The sequence below is a fragment of the Phoenix dactylifera genome, chromosome 1, assembly GCF_051530095.1.
Source record: "Phoenix dactylifera cultivar Ajwa chromosome 1, Ajwa_hap1_PhDact_Kaust_v1.1, whole genome shotgun sequence".
NCBI classification, from domain to species: domain Eukaryota; kingdom Viridiplantae; phylum Streptophyta; class Magnoliopsida; order Arecales; family Arecaceae; genus Phoenix; species Phoenix dactylifera.
Window position 1 is genome coordinate 60,246,160 of NC_143190.1, and position 13,433 is coordinate 60,259,592.

General features: G+C 48.7%; 1 protein-coding gene across 1 annotated transcript; it reads right to left on the minus strand.

Moving 5' to 3' along the window:
- Window positions 1–5,655: 5,655 nt before the first annotated feature.
- Window positions 5,656–6,750, minus strand: LOC148715452 (uncharacterized). Its single transcript, XM_088714264.1, has one exon. It carries the CDS (start codon window positions 6,748–6,750, stop codon window positions 5,656–5,658), a length of 1,095 nt encoding a protein of 364 aa, XP_088570390.1.
- Between the last annotated feature and the right edge of the window lie 6,683 nt (window positions 6,751–13,433).

A 13,433-nucleotide genomic window follows, 5' to 3' on the forward strand; every position in this document is an offset into this window, starting at 1 on the left:
CATTCATGGCTGGAAAAAGAAATTTTTCTTTTTGTCTTCCAAGTGGATGTGGGGGTTCAATCCTCGGTGGGAGCAGGCCCGGCTCAAGGCCGTCAACAAGCTCCCCCTCCTATCCAAGGGCGAGCAGAAGATCCTCGATGCCCTTAGCGGCCTCGAGGAGGACATTTTGCTAAACGACCTTGTGAGCGAGGACGCTCTGGTCGGAGCTCGGACTTGCCGAGCCCTTGAGCTCGGAGCCGAATTCTACCGGGTTCTTGGATCCGAATTTCTGGAGCATCGAGCTTGATTCTTTGGCCTTGGCGAGGTCAACCTTCCGAAAGGCTTTGGTCGGGTCTTTAGACTCGGCTTTACGGGTATAAACTCGTAGAGGTTCTAAAGTCTGTCCCCGACGGGGTCATGAACCAAGGTTCGGACAGACATTAGACGGATCTCAACCCTGGTCGGGGGAGCTCCCGAGCTTAGTCGGGACTGTCGAATATTATAGCGTAAGCAAACGAACGCGATAGCATAAGTGTTAAGAGTGAGGAGTACCTTTCTCACTGTCGAGTCTACTCTACGGTCAGCTCTTAGAAGCGTTCTTTGGCTTCGGGGATACGCATCCGTATGCAGTGTCGTCCGCAGGAGAACGAGGCGGCGCTTTGGTCAAAGCCCTGCGCTAAGGCGTAGCCTGCTCCTTCGTTCTTCGGCTTGTATTTGGCTCGGCGAGGCATCTCACCCTTGAGATCTTGAGCTCGACCGAGACTTCGTCGACCATCCTGGTGCATGAAGTAAATGCGATAAATGTAGGTGCTAGGTAAGTAGTACCTTTCGCACCACCGGAGCCGAGCACTTCAGGTTGAGGGCCGAGTCCGCTCTGCGATCGCCTCCAAGGGGCATTCTTTAAGGGTAGTCTTCTGCAGATCGGGGGGTCTGTAAAGGTCCCTATTTTGGCCAATCTTTTGGCGGTCGGGGAAAGTCATCACGGAAAATCCTGGTTTTTACCGATGGATGCAAGGCCGAAGATACTCGGGCTTGCAGTCGACCCGCGATACTACCCGAGGTCGAGGGAGTTTGGAACCGGTTCTCGGGGCATCCCGACTTCAGTCGGAAAATCGAGCTCAACACCTGGAACTCGGGCTTGCAGTTGATCCGGTGGCACATCCCGAGGTCGAGGGAGTTTGAAACTCTACGGTCGACCTACGGGGCATCCCGAACTCTGTCGAGGTATCGTGCGCAAGGTCGAGGGGTTTGGGAACGCACTGTCGACCTGCGACGCTTTCCGAGGTCGAGGGAGTTTGAGACTCTACGGTCGACCTACGGGCCATCCCGCACTTTGTCAAGGTATCGTGCGCAAGATCGAGGGGTCTGGGAATGCACTGTCGACCTGCGACGCTTCCCGAGATCGAGGGAGTTTGAGACTCTACGGTCGACCTACGGGGCATCCCGAACTTTGCCGAGGTATCGTGCGCAAGGTCGAGGGGTCTGGGAACGCACTGTCGACCTGCGACGCTTTCCGAGGTCGAGGGAGTTTGGGACTCTACGGTCGACCTACGGGGCATCCCGAACTTTGCCGAGGTATCATGCGCAAGGTCGAGGGGTCTGGGAACGCACTGTCGACCTGCGACGCTTCCCGAGGTCGAGGGAGTTTGGGACTCTACAGTCGACCTACGGGGCATCCCGAACTTTGCCGATGTATCGTGCGCAAGGTCGAGGGGTCTGGGAACGCACTGTCGACCTGCGACGCTTTCCGAGGTCGAGGGAGTTTGGGACTCTACGGTCGACCTACGGGGCATCCCGAACTTTGCCGAGGTATCGTGCGCAAGGTCGAGGGGTCTGGGAACGCACTGTCGACCTGCGACGCTTTCCGAGGTCGAGGGAGTTTGGGACTCTACGGTCGACCTACGGAGCATTCCGAACTTTGCCGAGGTATCGTGCGCAAGGTCGAGGGGTCTGGGAACGCACTGTCGACCTGCGACGCTTTCCGAGGTCGAGGGAGTTTGGGACTCTACGGTCGACCTACGGGGCATCCCGCACTTTGTCGAGGTATAATTGGGCTTGACAGCAGTGTAGCAAGGCGCTCAGACTCGACTGGAGCACCCGAGTTTTGTCGAGCACATAGGCGCCCGAGGTTTGTCAAGTATTCGAACTCTTTCGGGCATCCGAGCTTCGTCGGGATTTCCTGGGATTCATGTGTCCCAGTGTCAGGAGTATGAGGTAATTAATGGAGAACCGTAAGCAAATTATCACAAATGGAGAGAGAATTGCATTCCTGTTTGTTGATGACTTCTAAAGGGCTCATTGGTTGTACATCTGAAGGTTCTCGGAGTTCCAGTTTCGAGGGATAGGAGCCCCCTCGAGGGTTCCCAACTTGTAAGCTCTGGGTCGCTAAACTCGCGTGACTCGGTATGGTCCTTCCCAGTTCAGGGCTAGCTTCCCCTGCTCGGTGGGCTGAGAAGCCTCGACCCTCCTAAGGACGAGATCTCCTGCCTTGAAGAGCTTGGCTTTTACTCTGGAATTGAAGTATTTGCTGTCTTCCGTTGGTACCTTGCCATACGAACCCAGGCCGCCTCCCTGGTCTCCTCGATGAGGTCCAGGTTCCCTCTGAGTTGGGAGGAGTTGGAGGCCGCATTGTAGTGCTCGACCCTTAGAGAGGGGAGCCCGATTTCCAGAGGAATAACGGCTTCCGTTCCGTATGCCAAGTTAAAGGGGGTCTCGCCAGTGGGGAGCCGCGATGTTGTTCTGTAGGCCCACAGGATGTTGTAGAGGTCTTCAGCCCATTGCCCCTTGGATCGGTCCAGCCTGGCTTTAAGTCCTTGGAGTATGGTGCGGTTCGTTACTTCAGTTTCTCCATTTGTTTGAGGGTGAGCTACCGAAGTGAAGCGGTGGTCGATGCGGAGCTCAGAGCAGAATTCTCTGAAACGGATGTTGTCAAACTGACGACCGTTATCAGATATAAGGATGCGGGGGAAGCCCAAACCTACAAATGATTGACTTCCAGACGAAGTCCCTCATTTTCTGCTCGGTGATCCGGGCCACTGGCTCGGCTTTGACCCACTTGGTGAAGTAGTCGATGGAGACGACCAGAAATTTTCTCTTCCCGGTCGCCAGGGGGAATGGCCCCAGGATGTCGATGCCTCACTGGGCGAACGGCCAAGGTGCACCGATTGAAGTCAGCGGGACCGAAGGCCGGCGTTGGACATTGGCATTTTGCTGGCATCGGTCGCACTTTCGGACAAAATCTAGTGTATCCTTCTGGAGTGTAGGCCAAAAATATCCTTGGCGCAAGATTTTATAAGCCAGTGCTCGGCTTCCCAAATGGTTCCCACATATCCCTTCATGGACCTCTCGCATAGCATAGTCTGCTTCCGACGGGCGGAGGCATCTGAGGAGAGGAGAGGTAAACGACTTTCGGTAGAGTTTGCCTTCATATAATATGAATCGGGAAGCTTGGCGCCTGATCCGGCGAGACTCGAGCTCATCCTCGGGGAGGACCTCATTTTGTAGATAGCCGACGAGCTCATCTATCCAGCTCGGCTCGGTGTCTATGCACATGGCCGGGTCGGGCTCTTCTGTGCCGGATGTTTGGAGATATTCGAGCGCCGTCGCCTTGGGGAGCTCGCTCATGCGAGAGGTCGCCAACTTTGACAACTGGTCGGCCCTGAGGTTCTCAGTTCTGGGGATATGTTGAATATTGAAGGCGCCCAGGGTGGAGATGAGTTCCCGTACTTTATGAAGATATTTTTGCATTGAGGGCTCCTTTGCTTCAAAATCCCCCAGAACTTGGCTTACGACCAGCTGGGAGTCGCTATAGACTTCTAGGTCTTTGACCTTCAGCTCTCTTGCCAACTTGAGCCCAGCGATGAGTGCCTCATATTCTGCCTCATTGTTCGAGGCAGGAAATTTGAGGCGTAAGGCTTGCTCTGCAACTATCCCATCCGGGCTGGTGAGGATGAGTCCTGCTCCGCTACCCCCCGAGGTCGAGGAGCCGTCTACGTACAGGACCCAGGGTGGCCTCGGGGTTTCCTCCGTTGGTATGTGTGAGTGCTCGGGGTCGTCTGGCAGGGTGCATTCTACAATAAAATCAGCGAGCGCCTGAGCTTTAATTGCCGGTCTTGGGCGATATTCGAGATCAAACTCCCCGAGCTCGACTGCCCATTTAGCAACTCTCCCGGCCCGATCCGATCGTTGTAAGATCTGCTTTATTGGCTGGTCGGTCAGTATGGCTACTGTGTGTGCTTGGAAGTAGGGTCGGAGTCTTCGAGCTGAGATGATTAGGGCGAAGATTGTCTTTTCCAGCTTAGAATATCGGGTCTCAGCACCTCTGAGGACCCGGCTGGTGTAGTAGACAGGCTTTTGAAGCTTGTCCTCTTCTCAGACCAGGACCGAGCTCATTGCGACCGGGGAGACAGCTAAATACAGATAGAGAAGCTAGCCCTGTTGAGGCTTGGTGAGCAGCGGCGGAGAGGCGAGAAGGCATTTAAGTTCTTCGAAAGCTTGTTGGCACTCTTCCGACCACAAGAAATCCTTTGGTCGCTTGAGAATTCTGAAGAATGGGAGACACCGCTCGGCCGACCTGGAGACAAATCTTCCCAGGGCCGCGATCCGCCCGGTGAGTCGCTGTACCTCCTTAACTGTCTTTGGTGGTACCATCTCCTGCAGCGCCCGAATCTTCTCGGGGTTAGCTTCGACTCCGCGCTGGGTTACGATAAAACCCAAGAATTTGCCCGAGGTGACTCCGAACGCACACTTAGCCGAGTTAAGCTTCATTTGGTACTTCCTGAGTTTGAAGAATGTTTCATCGAGGTCGGCCACATGGTACTCGGCTGTCCGGCTTTTTACCAGCATGTCATCCATATAAACCTCCATGTTTCGGCCTATTTGGTCCTTGAAGATTTGGTTGACCAACCTCTGGTATGTAGCTCCTGCATTCTTTAGCCCGAACGGCATCACTTTGTAGCAATAAGTGCCCGTGTCGGTGATGAAAGCTGTCTTCTCCTCGTCTTCTGGCGCCATTCGAATTTGGTTGTATCCCGAAAAGGCGTCCATAAAGGTCAAGAGTTGGTGCCCCGAAGTAGAATCCACGAGCTGGTCGATGCTCGGAAGGGGAAAGCTATCCTTTGGGCAGGTCTTGTTCAGGTCGGTGTAGTCCACGCACATATACCATTTTCCATTGGTTTTCTTCACAAGGACCACGTTAGCGAGCCAATCCGGATAGGAGACCTCCCGGATGAAGCCTGCCTCGAGGAGTCTGTCCACTTCCTCGGCCGCAGCTCGCTGTCGTTCCGGAGCGGATCCCCGCTTCTTTTGCTTTACAGGTCTGCAAGTTGGTCTCACATGGAGTCGGTGAACCATGACCTCGGGGTCGACTCCTGGCATATCGGTGGGCGTCCAGGCGAAGATGTCTTTGTTGGCCCGGAGGAATCCGATCAGCTGTTCCTTCTCCAAGGGACTCAGGCCGGAGCCGACTTGCACGGTTAGCTCTGGGCATTCTTCTTGTATGGGAACTCGAGTAAGAAGCTCACCATGTTCCACCCGCTTTTCCCAAGGGTGGTCTCGCACCTCCAAAGTTTCGATGGGCAACGTGCGGTCTATTGTTTGAGTGGACTCTTCAGCCGATAACTCCTGCTGGCTAGATACTTCGCTTGGCCGTTTCGCTATGTAAGCCGCCATATAACATCATCTGGCTATCAATTGGTCCCCGCGAACTTCGCCGACTCCGTGGTCAGTAGGGAATCGCATGAGCAAGTGATAGGTCGAGACCGCGGCTCGGAGGGCGTTCAGCCCTGGTCGTCCAAGAATGGCATTGTAGGCTGAGGGCAGGCGGACCACCAGAAAATCTGTCTCTATGGTGCTTTCTCGAGGGGGAAGCCCGACCGTGACCAGGAGGCCGACTTCGCCCTCAACCGAGATTGAATCCCCGGTAAATCCAACCAGCGGAGCATTCATTCTCCGAAGTTGGTCTTCTGGTATTCCCATCTTTTGATAAGCAGCATAATACAAAATGTTTGTCGAGTTTCCATTATCAACAAGGACACGTTTTACATCAAACTTATTTACAATCATCGAGATCACCATCGTGTCATCGTGGGGAACTTCAACCCCTCTCAAGTCCTCGTCCGAGAATGAGATGGCTTCGGAGGTGCGCATGCGCTTCGGGGGGTTCCTCTCCTCGGCCGGCCCTCCGACCAGGATTCTTCCGATGGTGTCAATAGTGCCTGCGATGGGCCTATTGACATTTGAGATTCCGGTTTGTTCGGCTTTTTCTGCTGGCCTCCGTTCCTCGAGCCGGTTTTGTACAAACCGGTTCAATACTCCGCGACGGATGAGTGCCTCGATCTCGTCCCGGAGCTGAAAGCAGTCTTCTGTGGTGTGGCCGTGATCTCGGTGGAAGCGGCAATACTTCCTAGGGTTGCGGTGGGCTCCGGGACCCCTGATCGGTGGTGGAGGCCGAAAATAATCTCGGCCCTCGATCTCCATCAGAATCTCCGTCCGGGGAAAGTTGAGGGGAGTATAATTCTCGTACTTCCCCGGTTGAACCCGCGGTCGTGTTGGAGACCTCAGTCGAGGCGGGGACCTCGTTCTGCGCCGCCTCTGTTGCCTAGGTGGACTCCTTAGTCGTGGCAAAATTTTATTTCGACGGGGAGATGGGCTTCGCCGACGGCCGCGCTCCTCGCGGCGTTTCTTCTGCTTCTTCAAAGTCTGTTCGGTCGCGCCCCGCCTGGAGGCGATGGCCTCCTCGGCCTTCGTATATTTTCGGGCCCGGGCCAGCATTTTGGTGAAGTCAGCTGGGAAGCGATGGAGAAGAGGAATCTATAGGAGCGAGCTCCAGTCTTTAACGCCGACATGGCTATCGACTGGTCGAGCTCGCGAACTTCCCAGGTCGCGGCGGTGAAGCGGTCGAGGTACTCTTTGAGAGATTCTCCCTCTTTCTGCTTGATATCTAGGAGAGAATCCGACGTCCGCCGCTGGCGTCGGCTGGCAGCAAAGTTGGTGGTGAACTGCCTGCCGAGCTGCTCGAAAGAAGATATCGCACTCGGCTTTAGCCCGGAAAACCAAAGTCGAGCTGTCCCTCGGAGGGTCGCTGGGAAGGCCTTGCAGAGCACGGCCTCCGAGGAACCTTGTAGTGCCATGAGAGCCCGGTAGCTCTCCAGGTGGTCAAGGGGATCGGTGGTTCCGCTGTAAGGCTCCACTTGAGGCATCTTGAATCTCAAGGGGATCGGCTCGTCCTCAATCCGGCGGGAGAAGGGGGACTTGGTGGTGAATTCAAAGTCCCCCTCATGCCTTGCCTTTCTGCTGCGGAGCGCTTCGATCTGGCGCTCCAGGTTCTCGACTTTCCTGTCGAGCTCCCCAGCCCGGAGAATTGTTACCGTAGTTTGCTCCAGCTCACGGTGGTCCAGTGCCGACTCTGCTTTGGAGAGCTGGGGCCTTTTGTCTAAAGATCCCCCAGGCAGCTCTCTCCGGGAAGACACTTGTTCCTCGTTGTTGGCCCTGGAAGAGCCGTGAAGGTTCTGGCCTTGGAGAATCGGGCCGTTTGGAGGAAGCACCGGCGAGACCTGGGCCTGCGGGGCGAGCGTAGGTAGGGCTTCCTCACGCCGCAGGCCTTGGACGGCAGCGGCTAATGCCTGGAATTGCTGTACCAGGGCATTAAACTGTTCTGGCTGAACTTAGGAGATTGGATCAGCCGGAGGTGGTAAATTCTGGACAGAGTGTCCGGGACTTTGTGGGGGATGCCGGGAGGCATTGGAGGCTCCTTTACTCCTCAACTTCATGGCCGCGACTCGGGCCCTTCCTCTAGCGCCAACTGTTGCTAGAAATTGGACCCGGGGGCGGCCGTCGGCTGAGGAGGAGGAGCTCCGACGAACACTGGCGGGCGGCGATCCGTCGGCGAGCGGCGTCCTCCGTGGGGGGCCTGCAAAAAGCCGGTGGCCGGGGTTTCCGGCGCCGGCCCTCCGATGCTTAAGTCAGAGGGGGGCAGTAAGTGGGAGAAAATGGAGGAGGATGTTTCTTTCTTTTTCTTTTTTGGTGTCCCCCTTCCCCCCTCGAGGGGTTCCCCTTTATAGAGGGATATTATATTACCTGGGAGGTGACGGGGCAGATTGTCCTCTTTGTGATAATTGAGCACGATCATGTTCATTAATGGCATCGTGGGGGATGAGACCGGATCAGACTGGAGTCAGTGAATTGTCGCGGTTGATCGGACCTGGTGGAGTGGTTCAACCGCCCGCTGTGGAGGGCCTGGGGTCCGTAGATAACAAGCGCATTAATTGTTGAGTGAACCGGTGATCAGGGAAGGCCATACGCTTTGATGGTCGAGTGATCCGGAGATCATCTTGAGCCGCGTTCATTAATGGTTGAGTGCACTGGAGGCCTGCAGAGGCTATGTGCATTAATGGTCTAGCGGTAGCCTGATATGACGAGATTTGAGTGTCTGGAGTTAGGCTCCCGAAAGGTGTCAGGCCGAAGCCGAGCACTAGGGTGGGATGCTTTGGAACCTAGCATCCGGTCGGGCACTGAGCGGGGCTGGCTGCCCCAGGTCGGGCGCTTGCGGCCCGGGTGTTATCTGGTCGGCATCTTTGGTCGGGCGTCGGGCCGAGCTCGTTGCCTTAGTCGGGCATCTACGGCCCGAGCGTTACTTGGTCGGCGCCTTCTAGTCGGGCGCCCTCTGGTCGGGCTCTGGGCCGAGCCGGCCGCCTTAGGTCAGGCGCCTGCGGCCCGAGTGTTGCTGGGGCCCGGGCGTTGCTTGGCCGGCGCCCTCTGGTCGAGCGCCTGGCCGAGCCGGCTGCCTCACATCGGGCACCCCTTGAAACAGCATCTTCCGGATGATTTGGGTTTTTCCCCAACAGGCATAATTTAAGGTGATTATTCGTTTTACGTGTCCTGATTGAACTGAATTATTTCTGCTAGCTTATATATAAAATTTAATTAATCATTTTTTTTCATTTTTGATGGAAACATTGGTTAAATACATTCTTCGTTTTAATCTTTTGGAGACTTCCAAAACCTTGCCATTTAAGATAATAAAAGGATTTAATTAGTTCTATTAGTTCTACGCCTTTCTCTACATCGTATATTAATTAAATATTTTTTATTTTTTAAAAAATACATGATTTATTATTATTTTATATTTTTTTATTACTAAAATGCGGTGCAGAATAAAGATCATGATTTAAAATATAATAACTAAAATAAATATTCTTTCCTCTTTGATAGATAATTAAAAAATATATTTCATTTTATTCTTTTAAATACTCTAAAACTTTGTTATTTAAGATAATTTATTCTGATATGTTTTGGTTATTTTAAAATAAAATCGTTGGTCTTATTTTTTTGAAAATTACATTTTGAAAGTATCTTCAAATTCAAAATAAAGCATTTTTCAATATAAATGGCTATTGATAATTTTTTAACTGGTGTTATTTAAATTGCATGGATCTGCACTCCTCACTATTTTCTAATAGTAGGATAACTATCTTTAGCAAAAAAATAAAAAATAAAAATAGTAGGATAACTATAAACTAATCACGAATCATGTATTTCTTTAAAGAAATTTTTATGAAAATTAAATATATGAAATAGAAAAATATTTAGAATTGATAGAACTAACTAACAAATCTTAATTATTTTAAGTAGCAATATTTTAAAAATTCCAAAAGATTATAACGAAGTACATGTTTTGTCAATTTTTTCTAAAAAAATGATTATTCAAATATTATAAACTTGGAGAAATAATTTAATTCTATCAGTATGAGTAAAATGAAAATTTAAACTACTACCAAATGTTGTCTTGGTAGTTAGGAGATTTTGTTTTATTTAATAGTTAGTGGTTCAATTTAGCTCTTAAACGTGTATTTTAAACTCTCATTCTACTATAATAATAAATAAGTCGCCAGCCTACGAAAGTTTCATCAATTTATTAACACTTTAAAGATAGCTAAACAACTTTGTCTAATGGAATAACTGGGTAAATACATGATTTGATATTGTTACAGGATTAAAAGTCATAGAAAAGATAGCCCTGCCATTAAAAGTTCTAATTTTCTTAGTAAATTTCTTAAGGATAGGTCCACACGAATGCACATGTGTTCTAACCTTTCAAACTCAAACGCCGGAGAGCACCAAGGCGCACAAATTATAAAACTTAGGAATCAATGCCCGAGAATATTGCCAGATTATAGAATTAATTATCAGCGTAGGAGGACCCTAGATTCCCGTACCTACTTATGCACCGAAGTAAGTAATAAATACACCTTGCACGTGAGTAAATTGCAATTTTCTATTTTTCTATAGGAAGCAGCACGCTTGGTGATTTTAGCGGGCAGAAGACCGATGCCTGCTCTATCCGAGTCAATTGAAGCTCAAGTAGGGAGACGATAGGTAAGCGTGCCTTTGCTTCTTTATCCCCCCCTCTTCCACTTGGCTTTGTTGTTTGGCCTTGTTATGGCCGAATGTGGATGTTTTATAATGTTCCTCAGTCCTTGGTATGTGTTGGTGCATTTTAATATTAAAGTTTCATATTTATATCATTTATGAGGTTCATGTATTTAATGACTCATGAATGATTTATGTATTTAGAGAGATGAAACGTTCATGTATTTGGAGAGATGAAGAATTTATAGAAAAATAAATGGGAATAATTCATGAACCCTTTTGAAAAATGTATTTGGTGAGGGAGTTACTTTTAGGATTTTTAAGTGTATTTACAAACTCTCTACATATATAAATCCTTCTCCCCCTTCATTCTAAATATATACAGTATCACTTCATTTTTACTTACAAAAAAAAAAAAATACTTTGAGAGAATTCTTGGCAATGAAGGGCGTTTCTTTGGTGGAGCTTTGGGCTTGACTACTTATGCAGAGTTGGTTTTTGCCACATGACGATCATCGGGCTGTTGTATTCTGGAGGAGACAAGTCTACTGCACCGGGTTCTAGGCTTTGCCAACCGTAGAGGGCTTACATCTCCTTTAAAGAGAGCAAGATTTCCATACCTTAGTCCGATTGGTTTCATCCTCTTATTATATTTCCCCCAACAAATTTAAGGAGAGCCAATCCCTGAGAAGCACGATGGTAATGTTGGAGATCTTAACAAGCCCTTCCATTTTAAGGGAGCCCACTTCAAGAGATGGAAAAGCAAGATGTTGTTCTATTTGAGTCTTCTCGACGTTTCTTATATTCTTACCGAGAAAAATCCAACCAAGATCTCAACCGATGAGATGATAGATGAAGTGTATCAAGCTCATCAAGAAAAAGTGGACAAATATGCCAAAGATAAGTATAATTGTCGATGTTATCTCTTAAATTGCCTTGCCGATAATTTCTATGATTATTACTGATGACCCAAAGATTGATTCAAAGATTGATTTTGATGATCACAAAACCTTGAAGTATAAATACTAATGTTTGTGTTGCAAGGAGAAAGATATTTATTTTGCAAGGAACATAGCAAGTTGGAAGAATACAAGAAGGCCTCCAAAGTTTTCAAGAAAAGTTGGAAGAAAGCTACAATTCATTGGCCCAAGCTTCAAGTTCAAAGAATTCAAGTTGAAGGAGCAAATTTAAAGAAAAATTCAAAAGAATAGTCCTCGAGTCGACTCCTGGAAGTTTCGAGTCGACTCTGGCACTCTAGAGTTTCAAGGAACAGTGCTCGAGTCGACTCCGGGACTCTACGAGTCGACTCCGACTGAGAACAAACAAAAAGACAGAGAGTTGATTTTCTGCGCTACAGTGATCTCGAGTCGACTCCCAACTTCAGGAGTCGACTCCCAGCTACAGTGCCGGCAGACTACTATTCACAGATCAACTCCTGTTTTAGCCGAGTCGACTCCTACTTCAGCCGAGTCGACTCGAGCACGCTGGAAGGCATAACGGCTAGTTTTTTCTTGATTCCAACGGCTCTATTTTTGTCTCTAACGGCTAGATTTTTGTTGGGACTCCCTCTAAAGCTATAAAATTAAGAGAAGAGCTAGGGGAGAAGGTATGGAAGTGGGAGAAAACATTTAGGGAAGAGATTTGAAAGAGATTACAAGGAAAATCTTCCATAAGCACAAAAGGGCCATTCAAAGTAAAATAGAGAGAAGAAGAGCATCCAAGTGAATCCCAAAGCTTCCTCTCCATCCGTGTGCTGCCTCGGAGATCCTCTACTTCGTGCAAAATCAGAAGAGGGGGCAAGTGAAGAAGAAGCCGAGTTCCTTCATCTACAAATTAGTTTGAGGGCTTCTTCTCTTTTCTTTACTTATTTACATTTGCTATATTTGGTTATTTGAGAAGCTTGTATTTGATATAAACTCTTGTTCTAGTATCTTGTAACTTGATTCAATCAAGGGGTTAAGGTTTGTTGGTAAGCCAAAGGGAAAAACCAACGTTGTAAGGTTGTAGTTGGTGAGCCTTTGGGGAAAACCAACCGGGTTGATTGTGAACCCGGAAAACAATCATTGTAAGGTTGTGGTTGGTGAGCCTTTGGGAAAAACCAACCGGGTTGATTGTGAACCCGGAAAACAATCATTGTAAGGTTGTGGTTGGTGAGCCTTTGGGAAAACCAACTGGGTTGGATTGTGAGCCCGTGAAAACAATCGGTTGGTTCTAGTCGGTGAGCCTGTGAAAACCGACCGAGTTCGTTGTGATCTCGCAAAACAACAAGTTGGGTTGTGAGCTTATAAAACAACCGACTGTAATCTAAGGGATTATAGTGAAATTCCCAAGAGGTCTTGGGGAGTGGATGTAGGTGCTGGGGTGCACCGAACCACTATACATCCTTGTGTTTGTGATGCCTTATCTCTTGTATTTCATGCCTTCCATTCATGCTTGATTGTGTAATATCTCTGGCTTTGTTTTCTATAGAGTTATAAGTGATTTGCTTAGCTTCCACTCCATTCTTACCATACACATAGATTAAAATTGATCATACAACTATAAGTTAGTTTTAGATCAATTGCACCCTAAAGCCATAGTATAATTGCTCTAGCTTAATCTTCCACTGCTTTACTTGTAATTGCCTAGAGCTTAAGTAATTAACATCTTATTATTCCGCTGCATTTTATTCAAAGTAAAAATTAGGGAACATAATTTTTAGAAAACCCAATTCACCCCCCCTCTTGGGTTGTCACCTTGGGCAACAAGTGGTATCAGAGCAGGTGCTCAAGATTAATTGTTGATCTCACGATCAAGAGCCAAAGATCATGACAACTCAAATAGATAGTTTTCTAGGAGAGGGACAGTTAATTGATAGGCCTCCACTGTTTAATGGCATAGACTACACATATTGGAAAGCACGCATGCGCATTTTTATTCAATCACAAAACTATTATTTATGGAAAATCATAATAAATGACCTTCACACACTCTCTCAAACTATTAATGAAAAGGACTTAGCACAATTGAATGCTAATGCTATGAACATATTATATTGTGCTATTCATGAAACGAAGTTTAATGAAATTTCTGCATGCTTATCTGCT